Source organism: Artemia sp. Qi Xiang Cuo, chromosome 17, assembly GCF_049724085.1.
Source record: "Artemia sp. Qi Xiang Cuo chromosome 17, ASM4972408v1, whole genome shotgun sequence".
NCBI classification, from domain to species: Eukaryota; Metazoa; Arthropoda; class Branchiopoda; order Anostraca; family Artemiidae; genus Artemia; species Artemia sp. Qi Xiang Cuo.
The window spans coordinates 12979584-13000829 of record NC_142810.1 but is presented as its reverse complement, the minus strand read 5'-3'; the positions used below and the strand labels follow the sequence as shown (position 1 = coordinate 13000829).

The 21246-nt window shown below is 37.4% G+C and overlaps 1 protein-coding gene across 2 annotated transcripts in view; it reads right to left on the bottom strand.

Annotated features, from left to right (window-relative positions):
* LOC148941904 (BTB/POZ domain-containing protein 6-like) overlaps positions 1–21246 on the bottom strand; it is a 79124-nt gene that overhangs the window by 21616 nt on the left and 36262 nt on the right. For both annotated transcript variants that reach the window (XM_089103016.1, XM_089103017.1), the window contains exon 3: positions 2664–2876. In XM_089103016.1, the coding sequence (XP_088959142.1) occupies positions 2664–2876 (213 nt within the window). The remainder of the gene's footprint in view (positions 1–2663; positions 2877–21246) is intronic.

The window sequence follows — 21246 nt, the reverse complement described above, 5'->3', positions numbered from 1 at the left end:
AATTTTGTCAACAGTTCGAAAAGCTAACGAGAGGCTGTTTTTAAAATTAAAATACCGAATAATCTCTTACCAATTGTTAATCAAAGCGCTGTATATTCAATATACATAAAATATAAACAATATGTATCCTGTGTCGGAAAGTTTTTCAATCAAGGAAAGTAGCACAACAGGGAGCTCCCAAAACTGTCAAATTCCATATATGATACTTCCTATGGGCTGATCTTAAATGTTTACCGAGCAGGTATGCTGGAATATTTTTCGAAAAAGCAGGTGTCAGCTATTAGTTTTCTGTCGTTTATTCATATCTTATCCATGCTCTACAAGTTATAGCAAGGCCGTCCAATCAACTCTAAATAGTCTGGCCATACAAACTAGAAAGTTTATGATAGACCATAGATTTATAATTTTAAGTAATTTTAATAATAATGTGTTTTCAGTTATGCATGTGCATGTGTTAATGTGACAGTGTGTTTTCAGTTATTTTGTAGGCTTACTTTTTGGTATGTTTCAATTATTAACAGATATGTTTCAGTTAGTTTGGTATGCTACTGTATGTTTCAGTTATTACGTTTTCAATGTTTTCAGTTACTGTATGTTTTTCCTAGGTCATTGACATTGTTATAGACCTTTTTATAATTGTCTAGTGCGACAAGCTTGTTAAAGCTTACCGTATTTTGGTATTAATAAATAAATAAATAAATTTTAAATAATTTCGTAATTTTAATAATACGTCTATGTGAAAGACGAGATGGGATGATCCTTTAAGGTATAGAATCCCCTTAATCTATTTCAAAGTAAACCAATGTGCTCAGCCAGGCACATACGCAGGAATTCGATTCGGGGGGGGGGGCAAATCCTTCAAACCCATTATTCTGTGAGAAAAATCAGAAAATTATACCCCTGTCCCTGTGCTCAGCCTGCAAAGAGCCATTCGGAATGTTGCTCGGTTGATGTCAGTCCGTGGACTGTATGTAAAAAAGTTGTTTACTAATTCATATTCAAAGTTCAACAAATCCTTAGAAATTACCCCTAGAATTTATTCCGCGAGGTAAGTTGTAATATAATAACGTGTACAATGGTGTCATATACTAGTGACTCGCACTGTATGTATGTCTTTACACAAACTGGAATAAAATTGGAGGTTTAAAATGATATTCAGATCTTGGAATAATGATTTAAGATTTTTATTGAATTGTAATTCTATTGTAATCACCTAAAACTATTTACAGCATAAAATTAATCGTGATTCTACTCTGATATTATGGAATAATGTAGTCCCTTTTGAAACATTGATGCCAAGGGAGATGAAAATTTTGACTACAATATAAATAGCCTACCTGTAATATTTTTGATTTGCTAATAGTGAAAGAGCATTAGTAAATACATGCATGTAAATGCCATATCAAGTAACATAAGATTTTTCTTATTATTGTTTCAAACTATGAAGTTTTAAGGCTAGTACCACATTTCCTTGGCATTTTGAAAAAAGGCCCCACTTTTCCTACTTTTACAGGAGAGAAAAATGAAAATAAAAACGCACAATGAAAAAATCTTTCTCAAAAATATGGATTTAAGAAGCGAGAAGCTGTAAAGACTGAGTCCTAATTAAATTTTCAATCAAAATTAACTAGAAATGTCCAAATTGCTGAATTGATCGTTAATTCAGAAGATAAGGGACTTGCACTCTTTTTTACACCCTTTTGGAACAATTTTATAAATCAGTCAGAATTGAAGATAAGCCCATTATGAACAAATCAGTCAATATATCCCTTCGAGTTCTTTCGAACAACACTTTCAGAAAAAAGTGGACTTTGGCCCTTTTTGCAAAACTCCACAGATTTGTGTCACGTTGTCAGCGTTGTCACGTTGAACTGTTTTATAAATAAGCAAAACTGGTTTGTTAAATTTGACTGCTTTTCAGACAAATTTCAAACATTAAGAATGTGTTGATTCCAAAAGACAACTAAACCTTCAAATGAGAGCTAAGCTTTCTTGACCTGTTTTGAGTCATATGTTCTTAGCTGATTTTTGACCGATATTTATTTTTTTGGTACACGTATGATATAGCCCCTACCTAATATTCTTCTAATATGTTTCTCTGACGCTCAATCTTAATAAAATATACCTAAGTATGACAAAAATATAATATTTTAGAAACAAATTTGGGCTATATATTTGCACATTAGGGGGGGGGGACATTAGGGGGATATAGCGCGTCTGCATGCCTAATATGTTAGGTACAATTGTTATGCATAATATGAAGTAAGAATTGTTTTCTAATTTCACGCTGTCCAAATACTTTACCCCCAGCCCCATAATGTGCAAATATATAGCCCCAAATTATGTATTTTCCATATACTCTGTCACTTCTCTGTGTCTTGTCGCCCTAAGCTGATAGAAACTAACTAAAAAAAAAACCGGTTCTATAATGCGTCAATGAATGAACAGCATATATCATGCAAGCATTTATTTTTTTAATATGGTGCCAAAACCAAAAGCAAGTTTTCGGTGCATTTTACGGTGGTCTTTTTCATTAAGAATTTAGTTCCTGATTTCGTATAATTTTGAAATATATATACAATATATGGTTGTGTTAAATTTCTACGTAGCAATCAGATTTCAATGCTCTTGGTACTTCAAAAGTAATAGGAAATAAAACTCACTTTATTAAGTTTTCAAAACCTCTTCCGTCAACATCACTCACAGATATTTGTCCTTGTGGGGCCCAAATATCCTGTGAGAACATGGCCTTGAACACGGGGTTATTCTCTTCAATAATTTTCCGTTGTGCAGGAACCCTCCAGACATTTTTCGGCTCTGTTTCTACTAAGAATAATACGTCATAGGAGTTCGACCTTGAGCTGGTGCTGCTTTTCCTAAAACGGAGAAATTGTAATCATAAACAATTAATCTTGGATGCTTTCCAATTTAATAAAATCCTTGCTTCTCTTTCCAGAAAAATACCAGCATCCTAATTATTAACATTACCCGTCAATATACATGCAGATCCTTAGAGTTCAGTAGATCAATGCTGACTAAGTAAGTGTTAATTTCAAATTAACTTTTTAACTATTCAAATTGGCATTTGAATATGCCAAATGGCATATTCAAATGCCATTTGGCCCTTCAAAGCAGTTGGGCCGTCCAGACATAAACACGCCTAAAGCTAAAATAATCATAGAATGTAAAATTTTTCCAATCTTTGACTGCAGCTATAGACTCTAACCGGTTGGATAGATCGGTTAAACTGGTTAGATAGACCGTTTAATAGCGTTTTATTCCAGCGTTTTAAGAGCTTAAATGAGCAAATGATAGGCTGTCAGTTTCACAGGAAAGGTGGCGTGTCTTTGGAAAATCATCTGGGATTTCTAAAGAATGGACACCCAAAAATATTTCCCAAGACGGGGGGAAGGGGTCAAGTTCAACTAAGAGCTGTTTTTTAACAAAAATTTAAAGCGGAATATTTCTCATTTTCCTATTTATATGTATTTTTTTCAATGTCTTCTTGTTTCTCAAGGGGTAATGACCCTCTGGCCCTCCTGTCAGCATCCATGGGAAACCCGATATGTTAGAAATCAATTAGCATATTAAGCTAGCCAGTAAGCAACCTCACGTGGTGGTGTCAATTCATGGATAGGGTATCCAAAAAAGAGTATATTTTAAAATCTGGAAGAGGAGGAAGAGAAGGATTTTCAAAATCTAAGAGAAGGGTAAAAATCTGTGGCAGGGGGGGGGTCCACCCTCAATTGGAACCCCTGACTCCACAAATATTAGACTGAATGCACCTCAACCTACTGAAAAATCCTCTCAAACTATAAAGTCAGGCTGAAATCGCTTGAATTGAATGTTAAACTGAAAAAAAAATCCTGGATTGAAAGTTGACGCAAAATACGCCTGTATTGAACTAGTACGGCGTTTTTAACTTTGAAAACGCTTTGTCTGTACAGTCCGAAAGCTTTCAGACAGACTTCAACTTCCGCTTACGTCATTGTGACGTAAGGCAACCTTACGTCACATGAAGAAAAAAAAAATCTTTTCATGAGTTGATATTCGGCCTACTCCTATGAAATTTTATTAAATTTAAAAATTTTTTATTAAATGAGAGAAAACTAGCTGGTAATGTAAACATTTTATTTTCTATTTTTATCGTTCTAGAAAGACCCGGGAAATTTACTTTCAATTAAGCTAATTTGCAGTTTTTAGTTTTAATTCAGTAATTACTTACTTTCAACTCACTAGCCAAAACTTGTAGAGCAGCGTTCCTTTTCTTGAGCAATATATACTTTCTAACTTCATTTTTCTTATAGCTATGCATCATAAATGTTAACAAAGAGTTAATATGGGCAAACAATTCATCGAAAATTTCGAAATATCAAAACAATCGCTTAGTCAAAAAATCGCCCAGGAGATAAAACAATTTCAAACTGTAACCTGAAGGCAGAGTTACTGTCTCTAGGCTTGCCTGCTTTACAAAAATTGTTACAAAAACTTAACATTCGAAATGAAATTACATAGTTGAAGCAGAATTCATAACAACTCTGATATATTTTTTTTTAATGTGATTCTTATAAATATAAATTTCTAAAAATTACTTTTAAATGAATTTTTTTAATTAGCTTTTTATTTATAAAATTCTGCTCATTATGCAGTTTTTTTTAGAATCTACCTTAAATACAGCTTAAAACTATATGGAACATATATTCTGAAAATATATTAGCCGAAACGGAGAGTTGCAACACAGACAATGGGAACAAATATATATTTAATAGCAAGAGATTTCTGCATTATTTTTCCTATTTTTAAATATGGTCTACTATACTAAATACTTTGATCAGTCTGATTAAAATGCATAAAAACAATTTTACCCTTCATAATCACGAAAAGTTGATTTTTAATAAAGAAAAAAAAAAAAACTAGATTCAAGTCCGGTACACAAAGGGACATCTAAGTCAGGATAGGTCACTAGATGAGAGCAGGACACCTTCTTGGTTAGGGGGTAAGACACTTTTTGGAAATTTGTTTACCTTTCATTTGATAAAAAAATTTGGGAGAATCGAATTCAAAGAAGCGTGAGGGAGTTTTGATTTTGAAATTGCAGCTGTCACCAGGATTGAGGGGCTATGTAATTCGACTGACTGGTGTACCTTCCTTATATTTTAGCAGCGTCTACTTATAGTAGTATATTTATAAGAAAAGTGACTGATATCTTTACAGTAACAACTTGATTCGATAAGTTTATACTACAAGCATAAGTACATTCATGAATTATATATACTACAATATTCTGAGTGGTTAACAACTTCACTTTTAATTCACACATGAAAAGAAAGGATTATAATTAAAGTCCAAGACACTTTGGAGGCTTGACAATAAGATTCTGCTGCTAGACAACGGTCAGCTTTGTCTATAGCTTGCAACGTCCCTGATTTGTATTTTAGGCCAGAACAAATAGTTTGCCTACATTTCCTTTATTTCTGAGACATTGAGAATAAAAAATTGTCTCCATGGGGCTACCCAATAATTATAAATAGGTATGCATGATAATGACGTAGTTTTACAATTATTTATAGAGACGATCAGCTGTAGTAATCATGGTTCTGAAAAGTCAGGAATAGAGACATGGTACCTAATATGCTTTATTTTGTTCCTCCTAGAAAAACAGCATGTAAAAGACAAGGGCACATGATCTTATCTTAGAATTAAATAAAAAAAACAAGTTTTTTTTAACTGAAAGTAAGGAGCGACACTAAAACTTAAAACGAACAGAAAATATTCCGTATATGAAAGGGGCTGTAACCTCCTCAACACCTCGCTCTTTACGCTAAAGTTTTCTATTGTTTAAAAAAAGTAGAGTTGTGAGAAAGTCAAACTTTAGCGTGAAGAGCGAGGCGTTGAGGAGGGGACAGCCCCTTTCATATACGGACTAATTTCAGTTCGGTTTATGTTTTAATGTCGCTCCTTACTTTCAGTTAAAAAAACTTGTATTTTTTATTTAATTTTTGAACGTTTTTGAATAAATGCAGGTTTTGATCTTGGCTCACAGTACATGAATAATTAAAACAAAATTTTCATATTAATTTACTTTTATTTGGTTAAATGGCTTTCTCGAAACTTGTTTCATTTTATTTACGAACGTTTTTATTAGTAATAAATATACGTAACTTATGAATTAACTTACGTAACGAACTTCTATATTCATATGTTTTTAATACGTATATTAGGTGGTTTGCCCCCTAGTCAATACCTCGCTCTTTAAGCTAAAGTTCGAATTTTTTTCCAATTCTTTAAAAATGACCGCTTAATGACAAAGGCCGTTAATTAGAATAAATAGCTCTTATGAAAGTACTAAACAATCTCTGGCTTAAAGAGTGAGGTATTGACTAGGGAGTGAACCCAATCATATATGTAATATTTTCTGTTCGTTTAAAGTTTTGATGTTGCTGCTGTTGCAGTTGAAAAACTTGTTTTTCTTATATTTAATTTCTGATCTTTTTTCAAATAATGCTGAGAAGTCCGGCGTCCCCTTCATAGCAATGTTCCTTCCCCCATGAAAACTTCCTTCATGGAAAGATCCCCCTACATAGCCCCCGACCCCAGGCACGTACGCAGGAATTTGTTTCGGGGGGGGGGGGGGGGCCCAAGGGGGCAAATCCTTCAAACCCATTATTCTGTGAGAAAAATCAGAAAATTATGGGGAAATTAAAAAAATCGTGAGATTTCGGGGGGCCCGGGCCCGGAGGCCCCCCCTGCGTACGTCCCTACCCGACACCCCCTCCCCCCCTAACAGGAAAAATCTCCCCTGAAAACGTCTGTACTGTATACTTCCCAATAACCAATACTATATGTTAACATTGGGTAAAGTTCATAACTTTCAGCCCTCCTCCCGGGACCTTCGGGGGATTAAGTCATCCTAAAAGACAAAGTTAGAATATTTTCGAACATTCTAAACAAAATGGCTCTATCAAAATTTTGATCAGGTGACTTTGGAAAAAAAATGAGCGTGGGAGGGGGCCTAGTTGCCCTCCATTTTTTTGGTCACTTAAAAAGGGCACTAGAACTTTAATTTCCATTCCAATGAGCACTCCCATGATATTCTAGGACCACTGATTCGATACGATCACCCCTGGAAAAAAAAATAAAAATAAACACGCACCCGTGATCTTTCTTCTGGCGAAAAATGCAAAATTCCACATTTTTGTAGATAGGAGCTCTAAACCTCTACAGTAGGGTTTTTCTGATACGCGGAATATGATGGTGTGATTTTCATTAAAGTTCTATAGCTTTTAGGGGGTCTTTCCCCCTTTTTTCGAAAATCAGCCAAATTTTCTCCGGCACGTAACTTTTGATGGGTAGGATTAAACTTGATGAAACTTATATATTTGAAATCAGCATTAAAATATCCGATTCTTTGATGTATCTATTTCTATCAAAATACCGTTATCTAGAGTTTTGGTTAACATCGAGCCGGGTCCTAATAACCAATACTATATGTTAACATTGGGTAAAGTTCATAACTTTCAGCCCTCCTCCTGGGGGCTTCGAGGGATTAAGTCATCCTAAAAGACATAGTTATAAAATTTTCGACCATGCTGAACAAAATGGCTATCTTGAAATTTTGATCCGGTGGCTTTGGGAGAAAAATGAGCGTGGGAGGCGGCCTAGTTGCCCTCCATTTTTTTGGTCACTTAAAAAGGGCACTAGAAATTTTAATTTACGTTCCAATGAGCCCTCACACGATATTCTAGGACCACTGGGTCGATACGATCACCCCTGGGGGAAAAAAACAAAAAAAAACCAACAAAAAAACAAATAAACATGCATCCGTGATCTTTCTTCTGGCAAAAAACGGAAAAGTCCACATTTTTGTAGATAGGAGCTTGAAACCCCTGCAGTAGGGTTCTCTGATACGCTAAATATGATGGTGGGATTTTCATTAAGGTTCTATACCTTTTAAGGGGTCTTTCCCCCTTTTTTCGAAAATCAGCCAAATATTATCAGGCGCATAATTTTTGATAGGTAAAATTAAACTTGATGAAACTTATATATTAGAAATCAGAATTAAAATCTGATTCTTTTGATGTATCTATTGGTATCAAAATTCCGTTTTTTAGAGTTTCGGTTACCATTGAGCCGGGTCGCTCCTTATATACATACACTTCGTTACCACGAACTGTTTGATATAACACATATTATAGTTTTCCAATGTATTTACCCATTTGAAACATTTATTTTTTTTTCTAAACAGGACAGAGTAATTTCAAATCTTAGTTATCGTTATATTCGTTTTTGTAGTCAAAGGTTCTTTTACTTATTTCGTTCTATATTATTCAAAATTTGAAAAAAAGAAAATATGCAAAATACTCTTTAATCACAATATTTGTTGCCAACCTTTGTCAAACCAAAAGTTCCTTTATCGCGTTTGACTAATGCGTCATATATTAACCAAGAGTTGATTTTACCAAAAATCTGATTATAATGTATAATCTTGAAATTTCAACAAATCTAATTCTTGCCTAGACTACCCATACTAAGTTAAGCTGCGGCCTGAAATCAGAGTTACCGTCATTCAAAGCTTGACAGCTCTCCAAAAATTGTTAAAGATACGAAAGTAAGGTGATAGGTGAGGGTTACTAGAGTGAATTAAAACTCCGAATTATAATAATTCTGATATATTAAATTTCCAAATTAATATAATTTTTGCAAATTTAATATTGCTAAACAGTGTTTTTGAATAACAGTTTTTAATAGCTTATTATTTACAAAATGTTGCTCATAATACGATTTTTCAAATTTTCTACCTTAAATATAGCTAAAAATGATATGTAGCCTATCATATTTTCTGCAAGCATATAGTCTACTATGCAACACAAACAATAAGGCTAAATAGATGTATACTAACAAGAAGTTTCTGTATTATTTTTCCTATTTTTGAATATAGTCTACTATGCACCATGCTAGATGCTTTGATCAGTCTAATTAAAATGCATAAAAGTAATTTTACACTCCAGAACCATGGAAAGCTGATTTTTCATACAAGGAAAAAATGGATTCATTTCCTGTATACAGAGGATTATTCAAGTCAGGATAGGTAATTAGACTAAAGCAGGGCACCTTCTTGGTTAAGCAATTAGAAATTATTGGAAATCCGTGTACCTTTCAGTCAGTAAATAAATTTGGGAGAACAGAATTCAAAGAAATGTGAGGGAATTTTAATTTTGAATTGGCTGCTGTCATCAGGAATGAGGGGCTATGTAATTCGACTGACTAGTGTGCCTTCCTTATGTTTTTAGAAACGCCCATTTATGAAGGCCGTATCCAGGGGGGGTTTACCCGTTTTTAACCCCCCCCCCCCCCGAAATGTTTGTTTGACTCGTAAAAACGTAACAAAAATGGACATAAACAAATTTTGTATGCGTTTTTTTAGGGTTTTTTGTGTACCCCCCCCTAACAAAATAAACCCCACCCGCCCTAACAAAAATCCTGGATGCGCTTCTGCCATTTATAGTTGTCAGATTGTAAGAAAAGTGACTGATAGTTTTTTCGTAACAACTTGGTTCGATAAGTTTATACTGCATGCATTATTACTTTTATGAAATATATATTTTAAAATATTTTGAGCGGTTAACAAATTCACTTTTAATTCACCACATGGAAAAAAAGAATTATTTGAATTATTAGAACAATTTGTAGACAATTTATTAAGATTCTACTGTTAGAAAACGGTCAGCTCTGTCAATTAGGGGCTTGCAACGTCCCTGATATGCATTTTAGGCCAAAACAAATAATTTGTTTACATTTCCTCAGTTTCCGATGCATTGAGAATAAAAAAGTCTCTCCATGGGGCTGGGTAACAATTATAAATAAAAATTTTTATAATAACCTAGTTTCACAATTATTTTAGGGGAGATTAGCTGCAATAATAATTATTAATTATTAACTACAATTTTAATTGTTAATATTAATTATCAATTAATATCATATTGATTAGTATATTATATTATATATTAATTAATACAAAAATATAAATATAATATTAGTTATTAATTACAATTTTTAAATTATTAATTATAACAACAAAATTTTTTTTTTTTTTTGTCTAATTACCTACCATTTCTAGCTATATTTCCACCTGGTTTTGGAAAGCCAGGCATAGAGACATGGTATGTAATAGATAAGGCACATGATTTTTTTTAAATTAATTAAAAAACTTTTTCCACGAAATAACTTTTTCAAAAAAAAGTAAAGAACTCCATTAAACTCTATTAAAAATATGATATTTGGACTATTTTGAATAAAAGGACTGTCTCAAAATATCTATTGGATATATCTCGGGGAAACATGACGTGTTTGTGTGTGTGTATGCTAGAGGGAGGGGGGGGAGGGTAGCTGCGCTCTGATCACTTTGACTCTAAAAAGGGCAATAGAACTTCTGATTTTTTTTTTGATTTTTTTTTATTCCAATATTCACGGCGCCAGCTACTTCAAAGTATCTGATATGCCGCTATTCATTTACCTCGTTCAATGGCCTCGAGGTTTTAAATGTTAATTGAACCTTCTTTTGAAGGTGTCAACAGAGGGATTTGCAGGGATAATATCCCCAGGAAGATCGTTCCAGATAGAAGTGCAACGCCGGATGAAGCTGTTCCTCAAGTACTCGGTTTTCGCCATATCCTCTTTTAGATAATTGGACCGAGCTATGTGCCTTCGTGTCTGCCTTGTCGGCTGGACAAAGGGGGGAGGGGCACAATTCGAGAGAGCTCGTCTGAGGGAGGCGAATTCATGTACTTGTAGAAAACAGCCATCGACGCTGCATCAAACCTTTCATTTAGAGGCTGGAGCGATTCTTGTGTAGAGGCGCAGCCTGCCATATTTGCCCTATTCTGGATCTTCTGAAGTGGTGCCAACAGTGTTTTCGGAGCACCAGCATATAGCGGGCATCCATATTCAGCTATGGGTCTGATGCAAGACTTTGCAGCAAAGAGTAACTCCCAGCTTTCTTGCGCAGGAGGTTCTCACCCTATCAAGGTGGTTGTTCCAAGAGAGATCAGTGGAGAAATGAATCCCCAGTAGACGAAGCTCATCGACTCTCTTTATAGCTTCATTTTTGAAGATGAAACTAGGGTGTTCACGTGGCACCTCTGATCGGGTAATTAGAAGCTCCTTTGTTTTCGATGCACTGAAGTTGATCATCCATGCATCAGACCACTTTTCAATTTTCAAAAGATCCATCTGTAGGGAAAGGGAGGCTTGTGTTGGGTCTTTGTGTTTAGGGACGGCTGAGTGTGTCGTGGTATCGTCGGCAAAGTGATGCAGAGGGTTTGCGAGGTTGTCTCCCATGTCGTTTATGTAGATAAGGAAAAGCGTAGGTCCCAAGACACTGCCCTGGGGTACCCCTGCTTTCACTGGATAATCTTGGGAAATAAACCTGTCGAGGACAACCCGTAGTGAACGATCTGAAAGAAAAGCTCTCAATAAATCTTAACAAACATCCACGAACACCATAGCATAGAGTTTCTTTAGCAGGCCACGGTGCCATACTCTGTCAAAAGCTTTCGCAATGTCGAAGGATAATAGCCTGATGTCGTGTCCCATTGCCAGAAGTTCTATCCACTCCTGATACTGGGCCACTAGGCAGTCTAATGTTGAGCGTTTCCGGCGGAATCCATATTGGCGATCGCCTAGAAGGTCATTTGATTCCAGGTACTGATGAAGTGTTTTATTGGAGACGCTCTCGTAGACTTTGCCAACAAAGGAGAGAAGGCTAATAGGCCTGTAGGAGCCCACGCTAATTGGATCGCCTTCTGGCTTTAGGGTAGGTATAACATGGGCGGACTTCCATGTTCGTGGGAAGGTTCCGGAGCGAAGGCACAGCCGGAAAAGCAATGACAAGGGTCCAGCTAGTTTGGCACTGCAGGACTTGAGGAAAACATTTGGTATGTTGTCAGGACCCGTGGCTTTGGTCACATCAAGATGCTGCAGAATGCGAAGGATCTTGGGAGCACAAAAATTCAAGCGTTCCTGGACAGTGTCGGTTTGGTCGGAGAAATTTGGCACTTCTCTACCGTCGTCGTCCAGATTCGAGAATTCGGCAAAAGCCTTAGCAAGAGCTTCAGCCTTTGCCTGTGGATCTTGTACCACTGTCCCGTTAGTCTGGAGAGAAGGAATTATGGTCCCCTTGGACGACGGTAAAGCCTCTTTGACAATTCTCCACCAACTCTTTGCCGAAGTAAGTTGAAGCTTGGTGGCGAATTTTTCCTTATACTGGAACCGGGACTGCCGAATCACTCGAACTGCATCTTTGCGCGCATTTATGAATGCAATTCTGTCCTCTTCGCTCTTCGAAAGTAGCCATCGCTTGTGTGCCTTTTGCTTTGCTCGGATTGTCTTCTTACACTGGGCGTTGAACCAAGGTTTGTCCTTACTGGACACCTGGATCTGCTTTGAAGGGATATGCTTTTCGACAGAGTCAACTATGGCCTGCTGGTACTTATCTGCAGCTTTCTCTGGGCCTTTCAGGAGGAACTTTCACTGGGCCTTTCACTCTCCTCCTTTCAGGAGGAGAGTGTTTCTCAAACCGTCCCAATCACCTCTTTTGTATAGCCAGATTGTTCGCTCATGCTTTACTGGAGGCGGAATACGTAGGTTTCCAAGTGTAACGACGTCATCGTCGTCACTGGTGAAAGCATGAGCGTCTACCTTAAAGAAGTCAGGGTGATCTGTAAGGAAGAGGTCAAGACGAGATAATCCGTTTGGGCCGTGATACGTGTCGAAATCGACAAGTTGTTCCAGCCCGTAAGAGAGAGATAGATCACACAAGTCCGACCCTTCCTTATCAGTATTTTTGCTGCGAAGCCACACGCTAAGATGGACGTTGAAGCTCCATAGAGAGATAATAGCAGACTTAGCGTAATTGCCCCGAATATATTCGAGGGGGGCTTCAAGGTAGCTGGTATTCTGGGAAGCTTGAGGATTATATACAGTACCAACAATAGCTGACTTATTTGGAAGGGCCGCTTTGAACTACTGAGTCTCTTTGCCTGCTGCATCGGGTATAGTTGAGCATGACAATCTTACTCAACTCTTTATCTGTACAGTGAAACCTCCTCCTCCGCCTCTAATACTATGAGTGTGCTCTTGGTACTGCCAGAGGACCGTATCTCCCTGTACGGCACCCTCATTGCTCTGAATATGGTGATTTAGATTGGTTTCAGTGATGGGTATTATAGATGGTTTGGCCGAGTTCACTAAATGTAGGATCTGGTCAAACTTAGATCTGAGACCTCGTACATTGCAGTGGGCTATCGTAAACAGGTCCGTTTGGATGGTCGGTGGACATGCTACAGGTCGTCGTCGAAATGGCTGTTTGGTCCGAGGCTTATTGTTGTTAATCATAACCAGGTAAAAGAAGCTTTGCCGGGTAAATTATCAACCCAAAATTCCCTCCAAAGCATATACGACCACCCTTCCAGACATAATTGTGTTCCTCACAGACATAATTTCCGTAACCTTCAAATACGAAGAAAAACAATTGTTTTATCGAAATTTTGATTGAAGGTGTTGAGGGAAATGATGAGGACGGGGGGGGGGGGTTGCCCTCAAATCACTTTGCTCTTAAAAAGGGTGCTATAGCTTCCAATTTCAAATCAAATAAGCCCCATCTGAAGTTTATATGACCGCTCATTCCATAAGACCTTATATGCCCTCATTGCCCTCATGGCATAACTTACAACCCTATCCCCAGGGTGCTGGGGGGTTGTGTCGTCCCTAGAGACATTATTATATGCTCTTTGGACTATTTTGAATAATATCGATATCTCATAATTTTAATGAGATACGTTTGGTGAAAAGAGGTTGTCGGGAGGGGGTTATTAAATGCCCTCCATTACATTTGACGCTTACAAAGGAACTAAAACTTCCAATTTTCAACCAAATGAGCCCCTTCTAAAGTTAAAAAGCCATCCCTGCCATAAGAACCTTAAATACCCCGAGGCATAACTTACAACCCTCACCCCCTAGGCTCTGGTGGTTTGTATCAACTCCAAAAACTTTGTTATATGATCTCTGGACTATTTTGAATAAAATGGTTGTCCCAACATTTTTCATTCGATGTATTTCTGAAAAACACGACGTGTTGGGGGGATGGGGGGGGGGGGGGTAACTGCCTTTTGATTACTTTGACTCGTAAAAATGGACACTAGAAATTCAGATTACCAATCCATTGAGTCTCATCTGAAGTATATACAACCAACCTTTCTATAAAAACCTTATATACCCCCGGGGCATAACTTATAACCCTTGTCCTGAGATCTATGGAGGCGGGTGTATTTTCCTCAAAAACATAATTTCCGGGCTCTTCAATTACAATGAACAAAATTACTATCTTCAGATTTTGATGGGATGACTTTGGGGAAATGATGAGCGTGGGGGGGGGCGGTTGCTCTCGAATCCCTTTTGACTCTTAAAAAGTGCACTATAACTTTCAATTTCAAATCAAATAAGCCCTATCTGAAGTTTATGCGACCACCAATTCCATAAAAACTTTATATGACCCCAGGCCATGATTAACATACCTATCGCCAGGGCACTGGGGGGTTGTGTTAACCCTAGAGGCATTGTTTTAGTTCTTTGGACTATTTTGAGCAAAATGGCTATCTCACAATTTTAACCATATTTAATTGGTGAAGAGGGGTTGTTTGGGGGGGGGGGCTGCCCTCCATCACTTTTGACTCTTAAAAGGGAACTGGAACTTCCAATTTTTAACCAAATGAGCTTCCTCTAGAGTTTATGCAGCCATCCTTTCCATAAAAACCTTAAATATCCCCTGGGCACAACTTACAACCCTTGCCCCTAGGCTCTGGGGTTTGCTTCAATTCCAAAAGCCTTGTTATATGATATTTAGACTATTTTGAATAAAATAGCTTTCTCAAAATTTCTGTTAGATGTATTTCGGGTCAATAAGACGTGTGTTTGTGGGGGGGGGGGTAGCTGCCCTTCGATCTCTTTGACTCTTAAAAAGGGCACTAGAGCTTCTGATTACCAATCTAATGGTAACCAATCCTATGAAAACCTCATATTCCCCTAAGGCATTACTTAAAACCCTTGCCCTGAGGGCTGGGAGGATTTGCTATCCTCAAAGACATATTTTCCGGACCTTTCAAATACGTTGAACAAAATGGCTATCTAAAAATTTTGATTGGAAGTGCTTGGGGAAATGATGAGCTTCGCTGGGGTGGGGGCCATTTGCCCTCTCATAACTTTCGATTGATAAAAAGGGCACTAGTCCTCTCAATTTCCAATCGAATGAGTCCTTTTTGAAGTTTCTATAACAATGCTTTCTATAAAAAAAACCTTATATGCCCCAAGGGCACAAATTACAACCCTTGTCCTGAGGGATGTGGGGGGGGGGGTTGTCATCCTCAAAGACATATTTTCTAGACCTTTCAACTACGTTGAGCAAAATAGCTATATCAAAATGTTGATCGGAAGTGTTTGGGAAATGATGGGCGTGAGGGGGGGAAGAATTCTCCCTCCGATTACTTTTGACTATTAAAAAGGGCACTATTCCTCTGAATTTCCAATCGATTGAGCCCTTTTTGAAGTTTCTACGGCAACGCTTTCTATAAAGCCTTATATACCCTCTGTGCATGACTTACAACCTTAGCCCTGAGGACAGTGGGAGGGGGGCTGTCACCTCAAAGACATAATTTCCGGACCCTTCAACTATGTTGAGCAAAAGGGCTATATCAAAATGTTGATCGAAAGTGTGTGGGCAAATATTGGGCGTGAGGGGGGGGGCCTTCGTCCTCCGATCACTTTCGACTATTAATAAGGGCACTAGCCTTCTCAACCTCCAATCGGATGAGCACTTTTTGAAGTTTCTACGCCAACGCTTTCTAAAAATACAATATATGTCCCCAGGGTATAACTTACGACCTTTGTCCTGAGGGCTGTGAAGGGGTTGTCATCCTCAAAGACATAATTTCCAGACCTTCCAACTGTGTTGAACAATATGGCTATCTAAAAATTTGATTGGATGTGCTTGGGGAAATGATGGGCGTCAGAGGGGGGTTAGTTGCCCTCCAATTACTTTTGACTATTGAAAAAGGCACTAGCTCTCTCAATTTCCAATCGAATAGGTTCTTTTTGAATTTTCTACGACAACTCCTTCGATACGAAGCGCCCTGGTCTAAACAAATAAATGCTTATGCAGCGCTTAGGCAGCGCTATAGCACTGCCTATGGCTATAATACATATTATAGTTTTTCCAATGTATTTAACGATTAGAACCATTTGATTTTTGCTAAATAGGGCAGGGGTTATTCTAAATCTTAGTTTTCATGACTTTCCTTTATATAAACGAAGTTTCTTTTTATTGTTTCATTAAATCAGTTTCCGCAGAAAGTTTTGCGTCTTTTATATTTCTCATTAGTCCATCCTTATTATCGCTCAACATGGTCCAAGAAGGTCTCCAAGATCATCGATGCCGGGCGAGGTGGAAACGCCTGATTCCCGCCACAAGTACAAGTAAGTAAGTAAGTTCTGTTTGGTCTGGAACATTTTATGTTCACCTGAAACCTTTGCGTGTTCTCCAGAATTCAACTGTGCGTGCTATTTATGGAATCGATAGACTTGCCTCAGTTAGAAATATTTATCCGCAAATCCATATTTTACCGTTATCAGGGTTGTGCTTATTTTATAAGCTTCAACTAATGTCTGATATTATTAATAATATTGCTCCTATGTGTCTTCGTCATATGCTTGAGACAGATGCTGATGTACATGGGCATTTAACGAAACAGGTTGGTAATTATTGAAGGCCGATTAGAGTGTTTACGAGGTCTGCTTTCTCTGTTTGTCATATTCTTCCAGTGCTGTGGTCACAGACGCCATCTTCTATTAGGGATATTGCTGAAAGGTCTGGCTTCCGTGAGCAGTTGAGGCACCATTGCCTGCACGTTTATGAATTCTAATATTTTTTTTTTCAAGTAGTTCTATATATTTAATATGTTTTATATGCTTTTTTTTTGCTTTGTTGTGAAATGGGAACCCGAATGCACTGATGTAAGTGGATGTAAGTTTTTTTTGGAGTGGCAATACAAGCCCAGGTTACTGGGCTTCATGCTTTTTTGTTTATTTTTTTGTGAATAAATTATATCTCCATTGAAAAAAAATAAGAGACGGAGTAAGGTTTTTCCTCAGTGGGGGGGGGGCAGCTTTAAACATTGCCGCCCCATCAATACTGTAAACCTTAAATTTTTACCCAAAACATTACAATTTAAGCTTGTTTTACCACCCTAAGGCACTTGCCCACCCTAGCCCTTCCCCCCAGGTCATATTTGAATAATCCTGTAGATAATATTCGAAGTTTCAACAAGAATATCAGCAAAAAACTTTTTAATCACAGTTTTTGGCTGAACTTTGGCAAAATCAAGAATTTCTGATTGGGGTTTGACCCAAATCAAAAATTATGTTTATATATGTTTGGTTAATACATTTTCACAAAGAGTTAATTTTAACAAACATCTGATCGATTATCTAAAAATATCGAAATAAAAATATTGATTAATTTAATTATCGCCGAAAAGATTTAGACTGAGTTAAGCTATAGCCTTAAATTCAGAGTAACCGTATTTCGAGGCTTGCCAACTTTACAAAAATTATATCTTAGGCGGCGCAGTAGTGCTGCCTAAGTAAAGAACGATGTTGGCACAATGTATTATTTAATTTTTTTCTAGGCAAGGGCGCTTCGTATCAAAGGAGTTGTAGTGGAAGCTTTGAAAAGGGCTCATTCGATTGGAAATTGGAATGACTAGTGACCTTTTTAAAAGTCGAAAGTGACTGGAAGGTAACTAACACCCTTTCTAAGCCCACCATTTCCCCAAACACATCCAATTAAAATTTTCAGATAGCCATTTTGTTCAACGTAGTTGATTTCCAGATAGAAATTATGTTTTTTAGGAGGACACTCCTGCCCACAGCTGTCAGGACAAGGGTTGTAAGTTATACCCAGGGGGTATATAAGGTTTTTATAGAAAGCTTTGTCGTAGAAACTGAAAAACGGCTCATTCGATTAGAAATTCAAAGGGCTAGTGCCCTTTTTAATACTCGAAAGTGATTAGAGGGCAACTAACCCCCCTCTAACGCCAACCTTTTCCCCAAACACATCCAATCAAATTTGGAGATAGCCATTTTGTTGAACGTAGTTGAGAGTTCTGGAAATTATGTCTTTGAGGATGACCCCCCCCCCCTGGAGCCCTCAGGGCAAGGGGGGTAAGTTATGACCGGGAGCCAAACAAGATTTTTAAAGAGAGCCTTGTCGTAGAAACTTCCAAAAGGGCTCATTAGATCAAATGTTGAATTGGATAGTGCCCTTTTTAATAGTCGAAAGTGATAGGGGGGCAACTAACGCCCATCTCATGCCACCGTTTCTCCAAACACATCCAATCAGAACTTTTAGATAGCCATTTTGTTCAACTTAGGTGAAAGTTCCGGACATTAGGTTATTGAGGTTGACAACCCCCTTTGAGCCCTCAGGGCAAGGGTTGTAAGTTATACCCTGGGGGCATATAAGGTTTTTATTGAAAGCTTTGTCGTAGAAACTTGAAAGAGGGCTAATTCGATTGGAAATTCAAAGGGCTAGTGCCTTTTTAATAGCCGAAAGTGATTGGAGGGCAACTAACCCTCCTCTCATGCCCACCTTTTCCGCAAACATATCCAATCATCATTTTTAGGTAGCCATTTTGTTCAACGTAGTTGAAAGTTTTGGAAATTAGGTCTTTAAGGATGAAACACCCTCCCCACAGCCCTCAGGACAAGGGTTGTAAGTTATGCCCTGGGGGCATATAAGGTTTTTATAGAAAGAGTTGTCGTAGAAACTTTGAAAAGGGCTCATTAGATTCTAAATTGAAAGGGCTAGTGCCCTTTTTAAAAGTCAGAAAAGATTGAAGGGCAACAAACCCCCCTCTCACGCCCACCATTTCCCCAAACACATCCAATCAAAATTTAGAGATATTTATATTGTTCAACGCAGATGAAAGTTCTGGAAATTAGGTCTTTGAGGATGACAACTCTCCCCCCCCCACAACCCTCAGGACAAGGGTTGTAAGTTATGCCCTGTGGGAATATACAGTTTTATAGAAAGTTTTGTTGTAGAAACTTCACAAAGGGCTCATTTGATTGAAAATTGAAATGGCTAGTGCCCTTTTTAATAGTCGAAACTGAACGGAGAGTAACTAACCCCCCTCCAACCCCCGCCATTTCCCCAAACACATTCAATCAAATTTTTGAGATAGCCATTTTTTTCAACGTAGTTGAAAATTCTGGAAAATATGTATTTGATGATGACACCCCCCCCCCCAGAGCCTCCAGGGCAAAGGTTGTAATTTATACCCTGGGGGAATATAACGTTTTTATAGATAGTATGGTCGTAGAAACTTCAAAAGGGGACCATTTAATTGGAAATTGAGAGGGCTAATGCCCTTTTTAATAGTTGAAAGGGATTGGAGGGTATTTAACAGATAGCCATTTTGTTCAACGTAGTTGAAATTTCTGGAAATTAGGTCTTTGAGGATGACACTCCGCCTGGAGCCCTCAGGGTTAAGGTTGTAGGTTATGCCCTGGGGGCGAGTAAGGTTTTTATTGAAATCTTTGTCGTAGAAACTTGAAAAAGTGCTCATTCGATTGGAAATTCAAAGGGATAGTGTCCTTTTTAATGCTCAAAAGTGATTGGAGGGCAACTAACCCTTTTCTCACGGTTATTTTGGGCATGTTTATTTTTTAATATAATTTAAATAAAACACGTTACAGTCAGCACAACTAAAATAAAACGTTCCAGTGTTCGAACCTTTTTAATAGTCAAAAGTGATTGGAAGTCGAAGGTGAAGGCAACTAACGCCCCTCTCACGCCCACCATTTCCCCAAACACATCCAGTCAGAATTTTTAGATAGATATTTTGTTCAACATAGTTGAAAGTTCTGGAAATTAGGTGTTTGCCAGCGTTGTCGTAGAAACTTCAAAAAGGACTCTTTCAATTGTGAATTGACAGGGCTAATGCCCTTATTAATAGTCAAAAGTGGTCGGAGGGCGAATGCCCCCCCCATGCCCACAATTTCCCCAGACACTTCCAATTAACATTTGAACAAATAAACTTTCAAATGGGGATAAATCAATTTATTTAGACAGTGAAAAAAACAGGTACAAAAGTCCAGATATTTCGTTCACATATACAGCGACTGAAGCGTATTTCTACTGAACACGGTCACTGTATATGTGACCGAAATATCTGGACTTTTGTAACTGTTTTTCACTATCTAAATAAATGGATTTATCCCCATTTGAAAGTTTATTTGGGCATTTAAGGTTTTTATAGAAAGTGTTGTCGTAAAAACTTCAAAAATGGCTTTTTCGGTTGGAAATTGAAAGGGCTGTTTCCCTTTTAATAGTCGAAAGTAATCGGAGGGAGAATCACCTCCCCCCACGCCTATTATTTCCCCAAAAATTTCCGATCAACTATTTTGTTCAACTTAGTTGAAGGGTTTGGAAATTATTTCTTTAAGGATGAAAACCCTCCCCCCCATAGCCCTCAGGACAAGGGTCTTAAGTTATGCCCTTGGGGCTTATAAGGTTTTTATAGAAAGTTTTGTCGTAGGTGCTTCAAAATGGACTCATTCGATTGGAAACTGAGAGACTAGTGCCTTTTTTATTAGTCGAACGTGATGAGAGGGCAAATTTTGATATAGCCATTTTGTTCAGCCCATCAGAAAGGTCTGGAAATTTTGTCTTTGAGGATAACAAATCCCCCCCCAGATTTAAGGGCAAGGGTTGTGTATTATTGTACTTTACAGAAAAAAAATTCTTTTAAATTTTTTCACTTTTATAACTTTAAGAAAAAAAAATTAATTAAGATTTCAGGGAATAAATATCAGCTTATGTATATTAAACTAGCAATGCACATTTTTTCAGTAAATTCATTTGAATTTTTTCAGTAAAGTACAAATTATATTCTAGCTTTTAGAAAGCATAGGGTTTAGAAACCTACTCAGATTGATTTCTGCTCGTTTTGAGTTTGACTTATTTTAATTTCTGTTTGCTTTGGGTTTCTTTTATTCATTGATCCTGATTTGTGGAAGTTGTATGCTTGGTAGATTATTTGATTCTATTTTTTTTTTTTTCATTTTTGGCTTATGGAGTACTTTACTATTTTTGGAAAACTTATTTTGCGCAAAAAGTTTTATTGCTCAATCAAA